The sequence below is a fragment of the Beta vulgaris genome, chromosome 5 (assembly GCF_026745355.1).
Source record: "Beta vulgaris subsp. vulgaris cultivar EL10 chromosome 5, EL10.2, whole genome shotgun sequence".
NCBI classification, from domain to species: domain Eukaryota; kingdom Viridiplantae; phylum Streptophyta; class Magnoliopsida; order Caryophyllales; family Amaranthaceae; genus Beta; species Beta vulgaris.
Window position 1 is genome coordinate 3,124,713 of NC_079206.1, and position 13,321 is coordinate 3,138,033.

Here is a 13,321-nt window from a genome sequence, read left to right on the forward strand (position 1 = left end):
CTATCCGGGAGAGCACTTTGGTTGGTGGAACTTCCGATTATGAATGGAAGGTTCATATTCTTCTACAACTTGACTATAAATGTAAATATGTCGTTGTCTTTTGTCATTTTTGCCAATTGATCAATCATCACTGACTATTAAACATTCTTGTAGCAAGATTTAGGCTTCGGAACCAATGTTAAGGGTTTGTTTCATTAACACAAATTAATAGAGGACTCTAAATTTATTTGGAATATGTATTTAGGAGTTGTTGTAGCCTAAATAATCAACGACTTTCCAGAAGACACGTGGATTCATCAGGAGCGTCCACGTGTTCCCTCAAAAGGAGTAAAAAAGAAGTTTAAACTATGAGTTTTACTGAGAAAGGAGTAAAAGCCTACATTTTGGTCTGAAAGAATATTCAAACCTGAATTTCATAAAACAACGGCATATAATTGGTTGGTGTTTACCACCCAATCATTGTCTGTCACATGTCGAAGTCTGATTGTCTGACCAATCAGGTGCCCCTATTTTAGGGTGACCTCAAATGACAACATTTAGGACTCCAACACTATAAATACTCACACATTACCATGTTTTATTTGTAAATATTATATTGTTGCTTGTAAGATAAATAAATTGTTTATGAGGGGTTTTGAACGCTTAACCTTTCACTTTGTAAGTTATCATCTAACTTTCAAATTATGACTTTTGCTTGTGACAATATCAATTCCAAACAATATACTACCTCCGTTTCGTTTTAAACGCAATAGTTTCTATTTTTGACAGTTTCAAATTAAATGCAACAATTTTCTTCTTTCTATTTTTGGTATGATTTTTACCCTTGAAATTACCAAAATGTCCTTATTAAAAAACTTAACACACATATTATATATTACCCAAATCAAATTAAGTACAAACCTAATCAAAATTAATCTACCTAAACATCAACCCCCTCTCTCTTCAATACCACCTCCACCCACCACCCACCACCATTTCTCTCTCCTCCATCCTCCATCACCATTTTTCTCTCCACCACCACCACTAACATCACCGCCATTATCACTGGCGTCCGTCCTCTGTCCTCCGCCACCACCACTGTCATCATCACCTTTGTTCCACCTTCGATCTCCTTCCCCACCAGCCCAAAACCACATTCGCTCCAACGCTAGCGTCCGTTCTCTGTCGTCTGTCCTCTATCCTTCTTTCCAACCCAAAATCGTCGGCGTCCATCCTTTGTCCTGCATTCCAACCCAAAATTGCTGGCGTTCGTCCCTGTCCTTCGTTTCGACCCACCTTCACTCCATCTTCCTTCGTTCTCTCGCGATTTCTCTCTCTTCTCGATCTGTTTCTCTCTTTGTTAAGTTGTTGTGGAGGTGGAGTGGGTTTTGATAGCAGGTGTTATTGACGATGGTTTATGGAATGGGTTTTGAGTTTTGCTTTTGATGGTTGTTTATGAAGTGGATTTAGGGTTAAGATGGTGGTGGGGCTTTTGACGTTGATTATGGCGGTACTTTTGACGGTGGTGGTAGTAGGATGTGGCAGTAGTGGTGGTTTAGTGGTAGTGATGGCAGCAGGACCCACTTTCTCTCTCCACTTAAATATAATCACATGCCCCTTATTTTTTCTAATCACCGCATAACAAATTTCAACTAGGAGTCCGTGCCACTCCAATTGTTGCAATTAGAACGATACGGAGGTAATATATTTTCAAAAATTATTAAAGGAGACGGTCTAATTTTAATATAAAAGTAGACTTAGGTACTAAATGGATTAAACTAGTCATCGAAAGAAATTAACTTAGTCATTATTGGACTTACCATTGCCTAATTTTTTAAAAGTAGGCGGTCTCTTATAAAACAAACTCATATATTTTTTGTCTTACTAAATTACTCGTGCGAGTAGCGCTTGACCCGTATTACTAGTTATCCATAATACTCCACTTTTGGTTAGTATAAACTCTAAAATAATTTGATAATTGATTCTTCAGTTCATTATTAACAAATGAGTAGCAATAAACACTGGGCCCAGCGTAGACTTCCCTAATGGGCTCAATACTTGGGCCATCTATGACCCCAAGTTTGGTCCACAATATTGTCAAGCTTTGATATCCACTTCCCTAATGGGCTCAATACGTAGGCCATCTATGATCTATGATATCAACTTTGGGCCAATATTGTTGTCACGACAACCCTCTAAGTCCCAAGTCAGCAGACTTCATCCCAATTCCCAGCAACTTAGCATTGTAGTTGTATAGTGGAGTGGTAACTGGTAGTAGACCAGTAAACCTGGCAAAACTAATTCGACCAGAATGATTCGATCGAGATTCGAATCAGACCAGAAAACGAGGTACCCAAAATGATCTACCCAAGCCCGAACTGAAATAACCCATCAATTCAAATTATACCGTCAATTATGATTCCCAATTACATATACTCTCGAGTCCCGACACACGTATTATATATTACGAGAAAGTATTTGCGCATTACCCGGTATGGGCCAACAGTGTCCATATCGGGGTATGTTAGTAATTTTGCCAGAAAAAGACAAAAAAAGTTGACTCTGATCATGTAGGAGAGAAATCAGATCAACTAGTATATGAATCAGATCAGCTACAATGTGAATCAGATCACCTATAATGTGAATCATATCATGGATATATGTAAGTAAAAACCAAAAAAAAAAAAAACAAAAGAAAAAGGAAAAGTTGTATTTATTTACAACTTTGCCCCGGTATTTACAAATACCGGGTATGCGCTTATCAGCGCTCATTATATTACTAGCAAAAACGATATATATCTGTGTGATATAGGCCATTGGGCCTCTCTTTAATAATATTTATCATCCCTCCTGTCTCTTTTGTATACTTCTACTATTTCCTCCGTTTCAAAATAGATGCCACATTGTTATTAAAACGAATTCTTAGGCAAAATTTCATAAGCATGTTTAAGTAGTATAAAGTGAAGTAGATTAATTGTAGTGGTCCCCATGTGAAAGGAGGGAAAATAAAAAACTGTTGGGGACCACATATACAGTGAAGTAGATTAGTGTACTTAAAACAAGTTAGTAAGGGTAAAATGGTAAAAGTATAAAGCAAAAGTTACTAAATAAGGGGAAAAAAAACATTGTTGTATCTATTTTAAAACACCCAAAAATATACAATATAATATCTATTTTAAAACGGAGGAAGTATATCAGTAGAGCTGTAGAGGTGGCTATTTGGTGGAACGAATTCGGTTAGTCTACGTTAAAAAGTGGGAAAGATTGAGAAATTCAGACATAAGAGCGCACATTGAATAATGTGGCTGGGACATATCACATATTGGTTGGGTTGGAACAGTTTTTGTTCAAATTCTTTTGTAAAAAAAGTTTGGCTTAAATAATCATGTTAATCAGGTTGGGTCTAAGCAAGCTCATGGACTAGAATATCAACCTCTTCAGATTAACTACGAGTTCATTTGATATCATTTTGAATTATCAGTTTAATGTTTTTAAAAAGATAAGTAATTGATTCTATCAATTTGATGATCTAATAACGTATTCCCTCTGTTTTTTTTTTATTATAATTTGCTACGACTTTGAAGAGATTTTTTTTAACCCTTAAGCCTTTTAATGAATTCACTCATCGAGATGAATCTAAGAAGACCACACATGATTATATTTTTACTTATAAAAAAATTAAAATAATCGATCAAAATTGATAGCTTGATATTCCAAAATAAAAATGCAACAAATAAAAAAAGCTAGAAAAAGTAATAGACTAATAACTACATTTTTTAACCCATTTTTTTCTTCTCATATATACAAATCTTAACCATTAATAACCAATTAATCAAGGACGAAAACTACCTTAGATTCAGGCTTTTCCTCAATAGAAAGATCCCCCAAAACTTTCCTAAATACTAGAGGTATCTCCAGTGGCGGATGAATGTACATGAAAGTGGGATCATTGGACCCCACTTGGAGGAAAATAATATACGGAAAAAAATCTATTTTTTTTTATATAAATATAGATAAAAGTGATAATTAGTAGTAAAAAGGACCCCACTCAACACTAAAAAAAACGAACCATATTCTACATTAACATTACTATTTCAAATACTTATAATTAATGACACCGTTACATATAATTTCTAAATCCGTCATCGATTTCTAAATCCGTCATCGGGTATCTCAATTCTCAACCTAGTCAAGCTTCAAAGAGTTGATACTTCAAAACTTGATACTTGATAGTTGATACTTGATAGTACCCATTCACCATGTTGAATTTTATCGCATTGAACATTGACCCGACCTCGTCTCTCTCCCATCTCCCAAGTCCCCAAGTCCACCTCGTGCTTCTTCTTACATTGAAAATGTCACCTCTTCAAATTATCTAAATTCTCTCTCTCTCCTTCTTCACACATATATAATCCTCCTTACATTTCACTCTCTTCTTCCTCCATTACCATATCTACTTTCTCTCTCCTCAAAATGGGTAACTGTAATGGCTTACCTTCCACTCTCTCTCAACTCCGCTCTTACGACAACAACAACAACGACTCTCTCTCCTCTCCACCACCACCACAACCACTACCACCGCAACAACCACCACAACAACCACCGCAAAAACAACCACAACATCATTCTCTCTCCTCCAATATCGGCAGAGTTCTAGGTCGTCCAATGGAAGATGTTCGTGAATCCTACATTTTTGGCCGGGAATTAGGTCGTGGACAATTCGGTATAACTTACTTAGTTACTCATAAACAAACTAAACTCAACTTCGCTTGTAAATCGATTGCTACTCGTAAACTTATTAATCAAGATGATATTGATGATGTTCGTCGTGAAGTTCAGATTATGCATCATCTTACTGGTAATAGTAACATTGTTGAATTAAAAAGTGCGTTTGAAGATCGTCATTCGGTTAATTTGATTATGGAGTTGTGTGCTGGTGGTGAGCTTTTTGATCGGATTATTGCTAAAGGTCATTATTCTGAACGTCAAGCTGCTAAATTGTTTAGACAGATTGTTACTGTTGTTTATAATTGTCATTCTATGGGAGTTATGCATAGAGATCTTAAACCGGAGAATTTCTTGTTGTTGAGTTCTGCTGATGATTCGCCATTGAAAGCTACTGATTTTGGACTTTCTGTATTCATTAAACCAGGTAAATTTTGTTATTTTAGTGGTTTTGATTTAAGTAAGTTTTTTTTTTTTGATTTTAAGTGTAACTGATTGTATTTTTGAATTTTAGGTTTGATGATGGTGGATTTGTGATAGAGTGATTGTTATATGAGATTTGAGTTTGAAAGTATTGATTGTTTTTTGTTTGGAGGATTGATTCGTTGGAATCTGCTACATGTTAAAAGTAATATTCATTTGAGTTTTTCTTGATTCTGGTATCTGGAAATTTTGATTAGGAAATTATTATTAGAGTAACATGATATGTAAAAGGATAGAATGATCTTTTACTAGTCGTAGGTTTATATTGTAAACTCTGTATGTATTGAATGCCAGTGTTAGCCTAATCGCGTTAACAATTATTCTCCACACTTTTACATGGTATCACAGCCTATGTTTTTCTAAAATTTGTACAATTATGTCAAAAATGGAATTATATCATAATCTTGCATGCTATTTTTGAGTGGAAATATTTCTATTTTATGCATCAAAATACATTTAAGGTAAGTTTTTAATGAACTCTTAGATATTCGAGTTATTGAATTCTAAAACCAAATAATTTTTGGTTACTGCAACATCTAAGGCTGTAAGGAAGATACAGACCATTATTTGTGGACTAGCTTCAACAATTTAGAATTATTTTCAAACTCATGGGCTCCATTATTTTGTCCCCTGCATCCATCTTCTGCATGTGTGATTCAATGAACCACATTACTTGTATCAATCTCAAAGCATATTTTTAGACCCCCTTGAGATTTGGGCTAGAATCATGAGATTATAGCTAGTTTAGTCTGGACTCTGGCATTATTGAATTTGATGTCTCCAGATCAAGATTATTTCGATTATGATCACAAACAGCATCTTACCATGCTTCCCTCATTGCGCCAGCAAAAGCCAACCACATTCGACTTCCACTAGTGGCCAGTCTATTAGTGGGGGATTATATTCTGTGTGACTCATGCTACATTTGCTGAATGAGTTTTACTTTCAGGCGAACAACAAGAGTTGACATTATTATGTGAGGTTATATATTATTTTCTCCGTTTCTTTTGAATTGTAACAAGTTGTCTTTCATTCTCTTCAAACACTTTCTTCGTGAGATATGCGAGTATAAATACATGTCATGCATGTGAGACGAAGGTTACGATATATACTTAGGATTTTGTTTGATACTTGGTCACGGTTTATAAACCTTTAGCAAAGTGATACTTTACACGCTTCATTGTCACATTCCTCTTGACTTACTGATTTATTCCAATGGTAAAAGTCACCCAAAGATCAAATTGAACCAGGTTTTCCGTGTCCCTTGAAGAGGTCCACAACCTCATTTGGTATAAGAAGCCCATCCATCTTAAGACTTAAGTCTGCTGAAGGCAGTTTAAGTATCATTGACTATGGAGTTCAATCTCCATTAAGCCTATTAAGCAAAAGTTTAGCACTGATGCTCTAAGGTTTGCCAGTTTAGGGAATATCGTTTAATTTTTGGAATTTAATGGATTAGAAAACGCGGAATCAAAGTTATGAAGGAAGTGCCAATGCCTCAGAAACTTGTACCTCTAAAGAGAATGAGTGCTATCTTTTCTTTAATTTTTTTTTAAAAATTAATAACAATATAAAATTGTGGTTCTAACTTTATTTTTATTTTTTTTATAAGAATTGGGCTCTAACTTTTACTCAGACATGTAATTGCTTCTAGTTATATAGCCTTCTTTCTCAAATATATACATATATCATATATGTGTGCTCGTGTGTGCGTGATTTGTGCTTATATTAACAATGTCACTCATGGATACAGGAGAAGTCTTCAGAGATCTTGTTGGAAGTGCATATTATGTAGCTCCAGAGGTTTTACGTCGTAGTTATAGGGCTGAGGCTGATGTTTGGAGTGCTGGAGTGATATTGTACATCCTTCTTAGTGGAGTTCCGCCATTTTGGGGAGGTATATCTTCTTCTCTTTGATTTAGATATCACATGAATTGGATTTTTTTTTGGGCTTTCCCTGTCCCCTTTGTTCATATGATCAATTTTTCCATTCTAGGTGATAGAAGCCTTTTGCATACTCGTTTTTCCATCATTGACTAATATCATTGTACCTTACTGTCTATGTAATAGGAGTATAGGACTGTGGGTGCATTTTGAGCATGCATGCCACAACAGAAACAACTGAGACCTACGCTTGTTTTGTTAATATCATATAGATTGTGTTTTCACCCAGGACTGAATTATAACTTGCAATTGGTTAGAAGCAGACTGCTGACAGTCTTTATCTTCTGATTAGTAATGCACTATAATGACTTGTTATTTTTTTCTTCCATGGAAGAGAACGAGCAGGGTATTTTTGATTCTATTCTGCGAGGTAATATTGATTTCACATCGGATCCATGGCCTTCAATATCCAACAGTGCGAAAGATCTTGTTAAAAAGATGTTGCGACAGGATCCTGCAGAAAGGTTTTCTGCTCTTGATGCTTTAAGTAAGTGTTTATATAAAGTTGATTTTCTCTAAGAAATTTTACTAAAATTAAAGCTCCTGGGGGAGATTTCCGTCAGCAGCTTAAGGAGTTGGAATTGTTTTTAACCCCATCCAACGTTGAAAGTAGGATAATTGGCAATCTATGTTGAAATTTGATGTTTTATTCTTTTCTCGATTGGCTACAGTTTGGATAACTTCAAAAGCAAATTCATTTGAACGTATGTCATGATTGTTTCTTGTGGAATTGAGCTTGACCTCTAAATTTTGAATACACTGCAGATCATCCATGGATGAGAGAAGATGGAGAGGCTCCTGATAAACCAATTGATATTGCTGTTTTAAGTAGAATGAAGCAGTTCAGGGCGATGAACAAACTGAAGAAAGTAGCTTTAAGGGTGAGAAGTCGTGGCCTAATCATCACCTCCTGAATTCTGAATTCTGTTTTCTGGTTCATGTTTTGAAGCTCATATGGCTGTTCTCTTATCTTTTCCGTCTAGGTAATTGCTGAGAACCTTTCTGAAGAAGAAATTATGGGTTTGAAGGAGATGTTTAAATCTATGGATACAGACAACAGTGGAACTATTACCTTTGAAGAGTTAAAGGCCGGCCTTCCAAAACTGGGAACCAAGCTTTCTGAGTCTGAAGTCAGACAGTTGATGGAAGCGGTATGCCCTTTTATCTTTGTTCATTTCTTTGTTAATGATTTTTTATAAGGTGATTGTTCAACTATTCGTGGTATAGTTCTAGAACTTTATGCCAACAGATTCGAGGCATGTAGATGAATATTTCAATTAGGATCATGTGCATGCTCCTTTAGTAGTCTACTCATCATCATTTACTCATGACAACATTAATATATTTGAACTTGAATTCGTATACTTTTTTATTACCTGCGCTTTTCTATGTCCGCCAGTTCTATGTGCCACAATTGGCAATCAGTGCAAGACCCCCCCCCCCCCCCCTTACAAGATCCTGATGTTTAGGAGTCATAAGCATTGAATTAGATTTAAGGGCTTGACTTTTATAATGAAAAATATTCCACAAGATTGTGAAATTTGTATTGACATTATATACACCACATCCCATCGGATTGATATGGATAAGACGAGATTTCAAGAAATGAAAGTTGATCATGTAATCTATATAGGTGTTACATTACCTCCTTCCATGATTGTCTCAACGACCAACACCTTATAATAAGGGGTTATGACATAATGATACTATATTACTATGAATGGTCATAATTGTAGTTGGATTGTTTCTGTCACTTTCACTCAAATCTGAGTAGCCCGGTAGGGTATCACAGGAATTTAGTTGCTAACTACTAGTCTACTACTCTCCTCCCGTCTCTTTTTAGTTACTACATACTTCCTTTGGTTTTTATTAGTTTACCCACTTTCCGTTTTGGGTTGTCATTTATTAGCTTACCCACTTTTTTTTTTTTTTTTTTTTTTTTTTTTTTTCTGTTTTGGATTGGTCCTACCAATTTTACATAATTATTTTTACAATAAAGTTTCTCCATTTATGACAACCTTCTTTACAATAAATTAATACGTTCTCTTCTCTTCTATGACCCACATACCTATTTCTCCTCAAATTTCGTGCCCAAATAAATGGGTAAACTAATATAAGCCGCAGGGAGTACACCATTAATGGATGTCTTAAATTAGTTGCTACATTTCCTTTTTGGCTTGTGGATCCCATATTACTCCCTACTTGTATCACCCTTCCGCTCCCACACACCTTCCCTAAAACTTTGTTCGACCTAGTACCAATTACAAAGAGATGGAGGAAATATTGCTATTACTTTTTTTCTTTTCTTTACCCTGGGCATCTTGAGATACTATGTAAGAGTGTTATAATTATTTCTGGAGGAAGTAGTTCCTCGCAACAAACATCGACGCTTAACATAAAAATGAGAATAATTACTAGGATTATCTGTGTACTTGATAGTGGTTAGAGGCGTGGATTGTGCTATGGAAGGGCAGAAGTGCAGTACACAGTACACTGCTGTTATCTGTGTTATCTGTAGATTGATCAATCTGTTGAAAGCCTTGGAGTTGGAGCACATTGAGGGGATAGAATATGTTTTAGAGCCTAGGCACTATTTAATATGTAGTCATTCATATAAATTAACAGTGTACACAACATTACTACATACAAAGATAAGCTATAAAAATCACTTAATTTTCATGGCAATGCATCACAATGCCGTATCATGCAATAAATAAGGGACACCGCGACTTTTGTTATTATAGAAGAACTAGAGAGACAGTAATATAACTGGGGGCCTAAATCACTCTTGAGGTACTCTTCTCGTGCCTGAAGTTCCTAGAGGCACCCTAGTAGCAAAGTCATACTCTAAGCCTTGTGCTTGAGAACCTCAGGCATACTTCTTAGTACACTAGATATGGCAATTTTGCTGACACTTCTCTTAGCTTCTGATTGCAGTAGGCTGTTCTCTTACTTTGGCTGGGTAACCAAGTATCTGATAGACCTTTTCCGTTCTGGTTTCTCCAGAACCATTTCTTGCATTCTGATCAATGGTAAAATAAAAAATTACTAATTTATAGATAGTGGAATTGATATGAAGGATACAGTTCTCTAATCCTAATGATAGTAACACAAATGCGCATAATTGGTGTTGCTCCTATCTTATTGTCCTCGTAAAGGACGTAAAATAAATAGAATCTCAAGGATTCATATATAATACAATAGCTGATATCCCCTCTCTCTCTCTCTCTCTCTCTCTCTCTCTCTCTCTCTCTCTCTCTCACATACACACACACACACACACACACACACACACACTCCTGTGCACTTCGGCACGCACACAATGACATGATGTTCTTATTTTTTGAAAAAAAAAGTACATTGAAGGATTTTCCTTTCGACACCATTTTCGAGAAATTTACTTCAGTGAAGCCCCAATTGACTCCAACAAGACTTTAGATAGAAGTAGAATTGAAAAGTACCACAGAAGATGGACATAATCGACCGAGATGCTAGAAATGTTGGTGTAGAGCTGATAATTGTGACAGATGTGCTTGCATTACAATGGACTCATACTTGACACCTGTCACAATAGTTGTGAAAGAGAAAGAGTGACTATGGATCCGGGGGGGTTGTGATGGTGTTGAGAGAATACGGAAAGATGGATGAGGGCAAGGATTGGTGCTTGATGCTGTTGGAGTAGAAAAAAGAGAGTGGGAAGGTCGATGCTATGCTCTTATCAACTTATTTTAATGAACTGAATGTATTTTGTTGCATTTACTTCTGCTAGACTGAACTTAATTTGTGATGTTCTGAAACATACATTTTTGCACTTATATATTGCTAAATTGAACTTGTTTTACTGAGCTGAATTTATTTTTGTTGAAACTTTTTTATTCCAAAATTGAAAAAACAGAGCTTCAGAGTGAGATAAAGAGGTCGAGGGCTTGATTTGATGTCGAGTTAAAGTACAGCTTACAATTTAGGATTTGGCGAGATTTTTTTTTTTTTTTTACGCTGGTGCTTTCAAATATTAACCACAATACTCTTTATACTTGGAGTAGTAGACGTTAGCCTACATCAGGTGCATGTGCTGTTATATGGCTGTGGGTTTACAAATCTATGGAAGCTACCCCGACTCCCCGAGTTAGTGGCACTTGAAAATCTAGTTCATGTTAGTGGTACTTGAAATATAGCTCGAAGTGCCCACTTCACTAACTGTAGGTTTCACAGTTTTCTGTTGGTAGCCTCTGGATATGGCCATATGGGTGTGATATGTGCTGCAGGCTTAGTGTTTCAGGCAAGTTTACTCCAAGATATTGCTCTTAGCTCCAGCGTCGTTGCAAGTGCTGCATGCTACTGGGTGTTCTGAATGGATTTTGCCTTTGTTTGCTGCTAAACTCTTGATTATATTGTTGCATAGTAAGATTATGAATTTTGCTACAGAAACTTTATTTTGCAACAGTAACTAGTTCTCATCATAATAGAAGTTTTACATTTTTCACTCAAAAGCAATAGGTGGGAGTTGATGTTAAATTAATAAATGTATTGGAAATAACTTCAGCATATTTTGCTGTTATGTTCAATATTATCCGAGCAATTTTTCTAATTAGCATTTAATAGTTCTGCAGATTATGTTCTGAAATATGTAGCTCCTCAAATAGTGCAAAGCATTACTTGTGGCAGCGTTTTTCATCAGTTGACATGGAAGTTTCGAATTGCAGGCTGATGTGGATGGTAATGGGACCATTGATTACATGGAGTTTATCACAGCCACAATGCATATGAATAGGATGGAGAAGGAGGACCATCTATACAAGGCCTTTGAATATTTTGATGAGGACAAGAGCGGGTAACTTTTTTCACGGTTTCTGTCGAAAAATATAGTGTGCTGTCTTCTTTTATGTCAATTTTCAAGGCCATCTTATCCTGATCAATGCTGTCTTGCTTGTTTGCTTCTCATCTCTAGGTACATTACCACGGAGGAATTGGAGCAAGCCTTGAAAAAGTATAATATGGGTGATGAGAAAACAATACGGGAGATAATAGCAGAAGTTGACACTGATAACGTATTGTCTCTTGTCTATAATGACTTCTCTATTCTTCCACTCCCTCCATCCTCAAACTTCATGTATAGGGTTTTTGTGTAGATAGTGTAAAAGTAAGTAAACTTGATCAAGAGAGAGTTAGTTAGGGGTTCATACATCACATAAGATACGGAAAGAGAGTATGTGAGGGAAATGGAGTCTGTGGGGGTTCCACAACACATGGATTGGGTGTGATAAAACTTCCATTTAAGTTAACAGAAAACTTATGTGGAATTTCCAAAATGGAATCCAAGAAGTTTATTTGAGGGTGGAGGGAGTAACTAACAATTGTGCTGCCTCATGAACATAGCTTTCGCGATTCCATTCTCGTGTTCTCATTTCTGGAAGACCATGATGTAGGACAAAATTCTTTTTTTGGACTGAAATATGATCCTCTTCTTCTCTCTGATGCAGGATGGTAGAATAAATTATGATGAATTTGCAGCTATGATGAAGAAAGGCAACCCTGATTTGGTTTCAAACAGACGGAGGCGATGATTTATTAGACGTAACATGATGATTTGTCTTGTTTGTCTTCCTGTGAAGCTCTTCTATACCAGCTTCAATATTTAAAATTTGTGCAGCTATGCCGTTTGGAGTAGAGCAGAACTGAATCGTCATTCCATTTTTGCATCCAGTGTGGCAAAATTATTATGTAAGATCCTGTGTATATGTATTCTGAGTTTGTGCAGTTTGTCCAGTTCATCCAAATATATCCTTATGTTCTAGCTTCAAATCCTCTGGTGATTTGAATACCTTTTCGCTGTAAATTAGATGTATCAGTGGCTTATATATACATCTGATATGGGGTTATATATCTTCTCAAATTGTTTTTTTGGCACTTTGAGTATGCGCGAATAAATACAATGTCATTTTCCCGCATTACACCCTAGTGCCACTTCCAAACACATTGCGAATAACCCAGTATCGAATACTAGAGTTCAATAGGTTGCGTGAATGTATACTTTTTGCATTGTGAGGTTGTGATTTGGCCCTTGATTTTGGAAGGTTATGTTTTGGCACTTAATGCGACTAACATGCTCAGTGTTGTGTCTCATATTGCTAGTCGTGAACTTCCTCCCAAAAGATGCAAAAGTACATAGATTTGCATCTTTTGGGAGTAA

At 36.1% G+C, this 13,321-nt stretch overlaps 1 protein-coding gene across 3 annotated transcripts; it reads left to right on the forward strand.

Moving 5' to 3' along the window:
• The first annotated feature begins 4,227 nt into the window (after positions 1-4,227).
• LOC104892220 (calcium-dependent protein kinase 15) lies at positions 4,228-13,038 on the forward strand. Of its 3 annotated transcripts, XM_010678085.4 has the most exons (8): positions 4,232-5,131; positions 6,941-7,084; positions 7,466-7,618; positions 7,897-8,012; positions 8,115-8,282; positions 11,835-11,962; positions 12,080-12,179; positions 12,612-13,038. In XM_010678085.4, exons 1-8 carry the CDS (start codon positions 4,453-4,455, stop codon positions 12,693-12,695), a joined length of 1,572 nt encoding a protein of 523 aa, XP_010676387.2. In that variant the 5' UTR covers positions 4,232-4,452; the 3' UTR covers positions 12,696-13,038. The 3 variants fall into 3 exon arrangements, with proteins under 3 accessions (XP_048501149.1, XP_048501148.1, XP_010676387.2); XM_048645191.2 differs by lacking the exon at positions 7,466-7,618 and having other exon boundaries at positions 4,230-5,131; XM_048645192.2 differs by lacking the exons at positions 12,080-12,179; positions 12,612-13,038 and having other exon boundaries at positions 4,228-5,131; positions 11,742-11,862.
• Positions 13,039-13,321: the final 283 nt, after the last annotated feature.

What these genes read in the sequence shown, in the direction of transcription:
- LOC104892220 (XM_010678085.4), top strand. Translation starts at nt 4,453, where the DNA reads ATGGGTAACTGTAATGGCTTACCTTCCACTCTCTCTCAACTCCGCTCT. An exon ending in TGAAGAAAGTAGCTTTAAGG is followed by an intron (nt 8,013 to 8,114) that starts GTGAGAAGTCGT and finishes TTTTCCGTCTAG; the next exon opens with GTAATTGCTGAGAACCTTTC. An exon ending in CAGAAGTTGACACTGATAAC is followed by an intron (nt 12,180 to 12,611) that starts GTATTGTCTCTT and finishes TCTCTGATGCAG; the next exon opens with GATGGTAGAATAAATTATGA.